At 23.8% G+C, this 5,202-nt stretch overlaps 1 protein-coding gene across 1 annotated transcript in view; it reads left to right on the top strand.

Moving 5' to 3' along the window:
* Window positions 1-5,202, top strand: part of LOC117175086 (meiosis-specific with OB domain-containing protein) — a 30,688-nt gene that overhangs the window by 7,657 nt on the left and 17,829 nt on the right. Inside the window, exon 3 of the mRNA XM_033364630.1 lies at window positions 385-653. Within this exon, the coding sequence (XP_033220521.1) occupies window positions 385-653 (269 nt within the window). The remainder of the gene's footprint in view (window positions 1-384; window positions 654-5,202) is intronic.

Genomic DNA, 5,202 nt, shown 5'->3' with positions numbered 1-5,202 from the left:
AGAAAAGTAAAAATGGGAAAGAAAAAGGGAAATGGTAAAGAGGAATGAGAAATGGGAGAGGAAAATGGGAAAGTGTAAGATAAATGGTGAAGGGTAAATTGGGAAAGAGTGAAAAAGGAAGGGTGAAAGAGAAAGGGGAATGGCTGAAAAGGGAAAATGGGAATGAAAAACGGAAATGGTAAAGGAGAATGAGAAAGGGAAAGGGAAAATGGTGAAAGGAAGAACTAAGAAAAATACAGAGAGAATTCTCGATCCAGATCCTGTTTGTTCGTGCGCACCAAATTTCCTTTACTTACCTCACATGCTTGTTTTTAAGGAGGGTGGGACAAACAGTATTAAGAGGAAAAAATTAAAATTTATGAATAATAAATTTTAATTTTGCAGTCGAGATTATAAACAGCAAAGTGCTGAGTCGCAGACCTGATGACTCGCGCGACATGTTTGTTCCGACTGTAACTAGCCCACTGCAAATCACTGTAAATGAAGGAAACGCACTTATTCAGTTCCACGACAGTGAAGGCAGAGCTCATTATCAACCTTTGCTCAAAATGCCAACGAAAACAATGGATTCATTGAGATCTTTGAACTATGTTCTGCAAAATATCGAAGAGCTAAGGGACCAATTTATTGATCTTTTGGTCGTCGTTACCTTCGTGAGTTTCATATCAATTTATTTAATTTAAATCTCAGAATCTTACCCCTCTCTTCCCCGTTTAAAAAGAATTATTTTTCTCGTTATTTCGTTTAAATGCGAACCTAATTAATACAACTCTTCAATTGTACAAAATTATTTTATAGTTGAAAATTCGTCTTTTTGGCAGAAATCAATGTTCTTGGGTGGAAATTCATATTTTTTTGGGTCAAAAATGAAATTATTTTATTTAAAAATTGGTCGCATTAGTTAAAAATTTACATTTCTGGATTCAAAGACAACTTTTCTAGTCAAATATTTACAATTTTTGTTGAAATTTAATCACTTTGTTTCAAAATGTAACTGTTTTTTTTTTAAGTTATTTTTTTTTTAATGTAATATTTTCAACTTATACCACTCGAATATTGGAAATGTTCTTTTTCTTTCAAAGTTAATCTTCTTGTTTACAAAATTATCCTTTTCGGTTAAAAATTCCAGTATTCCAGTTAAATATTTATAATTTGAGTTGAAAATTCATCTTTCAGGTTGGAAATAAAATTACTTGATTAAGAGTTGAACACTTGTTCATAATTATTATTTTTTTCTTTTGAAGATTCATAACATTAATTAAACATTCTTTTTTGGGTTGAAAAATGAGCTATTTTATTGAAAAATTATTTTTTCTTTGGATGAGAAAGCATTTTTTTCTGAAATATGAACTATTTTGTTAAAAATTTGTTTCATTTTTGGTCGAAAATTATTTTTTTTCACCTGAAAATGTTACTATTATATTGGTTAAATATTTCGTAATATTAATTAAAGACTCATTTCTTTGGTTGAACATTCATTTTTTGACTCAAAATTTAATTATTGAATTTTTTGTTGAAAAAGTATCGTTTCCAGTTGAAAATTCGTCTTTTTTCTTGGAAATTAATCTTCTTGGTTGAAAATTCATCTTATTGGTCTAAACTTCAATAATTTCATTTAAATATTCATCATCTAAGTTGAATATTTTATAGTCTTAGTTAAAAATTCATCTGTTTGGTTGCACATTAATTTTTTCACTTAAAATTTATAAATTAGGTTAAAAATTATTTTATTAGCTAAAAACGTAACTATTCCATTTTTGGTTTAAAGTCGATTTTTTTTAGTCCAAAATTTTACTATTTAGTTAAAAATCTGTCTGCTTTATTCAAAAATTCAACTATTTCTTTTTAAAAATTATGTTTTTTTTTTTAATTTTATTTTTTGGTAGAAAATTAATCTTGTTTGAACATTCATCTTTGTGTTTGAAAATTCAAGTATTTCAGTTAAATATTCATCATTTAAGTTGGAAATTTATCTTTTTGTAAATTGGCGACAATCTTTTGAGAGCGAGAAAACCCGGGAAATGACATTGATTTTTTTTGGATCGGAAATTTAAAAAATTTTTAGAAAAAAAATCTGTCCAAGATTGATTTCAATCGTTTTTAAAAATAATTTTACAATTAAAAATTAGCAGCGTTTAAAATCGAGGTTTTTTTATTAAAACACATTTTCAGTTGATAAACTGCGAATATAAATTAATTAATAATTTTTTAAATTTAATTATACTTTAGGGTTTAAAAAGCGAATAATAATTGATTTTACAAGACGGTTCAGAATCAGTTCACAATTTCAGAATTTCCACATTTTAACGTTAAAAAAACTTTATAAACTATTTGAAATTTTAAAATAACTTTAAAATTTTAAATATTATTTTAGCCTAAAATATTCCATTTTTAAAGCACACAATTTGACATTTTTTAATTAAGAAAGAGAAGAATTACTTGATATTTATAAATATTTGACTTTTCATTTAAAATCTGTAATTATAAATTAAATTTTCAAAATTAAATAAAAACCTCAATTTGAATATTTCAATTTTAATTTTTTTATTTTAAATAAATTATGAGTTAAATTGTTGCATTTTGATGTATGAATAACAATTGAACGCCTATTATTCTTAGAAAAAATTCTTGTAAGTTGAAGAGATATTTAGAAGTTTTGAAAAAATTAATAATTAATTTAAAAATTGTAATAATTTTAAATAATTAAAAAAAAGTGTTTACATGTACTATAAATCCAGCTATTCGAGAAAAAAAGTTTAGAAGCTTTTTAACATTTTTTAAAGGCTTCCAAACAGTAGAAAACCGTTTCCTAGGAAAATTGGAAATGAATTTTTTTATTTTGAAAAATTAATTTTTAAGCAAATGTTTTAAAATATTTACAAAATTATCACAAATGAATGTGGAAGATTTAAACCACATTTTTTTAATCGAAAATTTCACAGATTTGTTAAACGTTCGTCTTTTTATATATAAAATTTGTCCTTTTGGATTTAAAATTTATCTTTTGGTATAAAATTAATCTTTTTTATTGAAATTTCATTCCATTTAATTGAAAAGTGTATTATTATATGTTTCGTTTAGAATTCATCTTTTCTGGTTAAAAAAAAATTATTTTTTTTTTTGAAAATGTAATTATTTTGTTTAATTCATATTTCTTGGTACAAAATTCACCTACTTAGTTAAAAGTTGAACTAATGCCTTAAAAATTTATTCTGTTGGTGGAAGATACATCATTTTACATCTTTTTTAGTTCAAAATTTGTCTTTTTAATTTGGAAATTCGTAACTTTGAGTCAAAAATGCAATTGCAGATTCAACAATTTTGTCGAAAAATCTACTTTTTTGTTGAATTTAACTGTTCTCGATTTATATTCAAAATCTTTTTGGGTTCCTGTGTCCACTATTAAATTTTTAGTTGACAATTCATCTTTATTGGTAGAAAGTTGAAAAACTTCGTTAACAATTTTTTTTTCTTGGTTGAGAATCTATATCTTTAATTGAAAATGCATGTATTTTTTGGTAGAAAATAATGTTCTTGGTAAAAAATTCCTCTTCCTGGGATGAAAATTCAACTATTTTGTTAGAAAACTCAACTACTTGGTTGAAAATTAGCGTTTTTAACTGAAAATTTCACATTCTATATAAAAATTATAATACTTTGTAAAAAATTAACTTTTTGTTTAAATATTTTTCTTGTTGATTTAAAATTCTCCTGAAAATTTCATAATTTGGTTGAAAATCGAACTACTTTGTAAAAAATTTATTTTTCGGTTAAAGATTTATCTGATTTAAAATCTAAATATTTTGCTGGAAATTGACTTTTTTTGTTGAGAATTCAATTTTTGGGTTTGAAAATCCAATTATTTGGTTGAAAATTAACTTTTTTTTTTAATTCGTCCTTTTTTCTTGAAAAAAACTCGACAGTTTGGTTAAATTTTGTTCTTTCTCGACTAACAAATTTTTTGCTTGAAAATTACATAATTTAGTTGAAAGTTGAACTACTTTGTAAAAAAATTATTTTTTAGGTCAAGATGTATTTTTTAAATTTTAAATGTGATTGTTTTGCTAAAAATGAACTTTTTTGTTAAAAAATCATTTTTTCGGATTGAAAATTCAATTATTTGGTTTAAAAATGACAATTTGGTTTCATTTTTTTCTTTCGTGACTGAAAAATCTTTCGCTTGAAAATTGCACAATTTGATAAAAAATCGAACTACTTTGTAAAAAATTAATTTTTTCGGTTAAATATTTATCTTTTTGATTTAAAATGTAACTATTTTCTTGAAAATTAACTTTTTTGTAGAAAATTCGTCTTTTTAACTTGAAAATTCAACTATTTGGTTGAAAATGAACTTTTTTTCAATTCTTTTTTTTCACTTGACAATTCAATAATTTGGTTGAAAATTGAAGTACTTTGTAAAAATTTAATTGATTTGCTTGTAGATTTATCTTTTTTATTTAAAGCTTAAGTATTTTGTTGAAAATTCGCCTTTCTTGGTAAAAATAAATCTTCATGGTTAAAAATTGTTCATTTTGGGTTGAAAAATCAACTATTTTGTTAAAAATTCGTTTTTGTGTTAAAAATTCAAATATTTTGTTTGAAATATCAGCTGTTTTGTAGAAAATTCCTCTATATGACTAGAAAATTCAACATTTTCGTCAGAAAATGTAATTATTTTGACAGAAAATTCGACTATTTTTATAAAAACTTCAACCATTCTGTTAAAACTTCATCTTTTTTGGTTGAGAGTTGAACTATCTGGGTTAAAAATTGTACTATATAGTCTAAATAAGCTTCTTTGTTCAAAACTCATATTTTTTATTTGAAAATTTAACTGTTTTGTAGAAAATTCGTCTTTTTGACTTTAAAATTCAACACTTTCGTAAAAAGTTTGATAAAAAATCTAACTACTTTGTAAAAAATTAATTATTTTGGTTGAAGATTTATATCTTTGATTTAAAATATAACTATTTTATTAAAAATTAACTTTTTTATAGATATATCGTCTTTTTGACTTCAAAATTCAACATTTTCGTACAAATTTGAAATATTTTGCTAAAAATTAACTTTTTTGATGAAAAATCATTTTTTCGGATTAACAATTCTTCTTCTTTATTCATAATGTGTCCCCTAAGGGTTTACATGACTTCCATTCCTTACAATCTTTCCGTTTACATCTATATATTTTTTACAATCTTATCC

This window comes from Belonocnema kinseyi, chromosome 6 (genome assembly GCF_010883055.1).
Source record: "Belonocnema kinseyi isolate 2016_QV_RU_SX_M_011 chromosome 6, B_treatae_v1, whole genome shotgun sequence".
NCBI classification, from domain to species: Eukaryota; Metazoa; Arthropoda; class Insecta; order Hymenoptera; family Cynipidae; genus Belonocnema; species Belonocnema kinseyi.
Note: the sequence above shows the minus strand (reverse complement) of the source record. Positions and strands in the feature narration are given on the sequence as shown.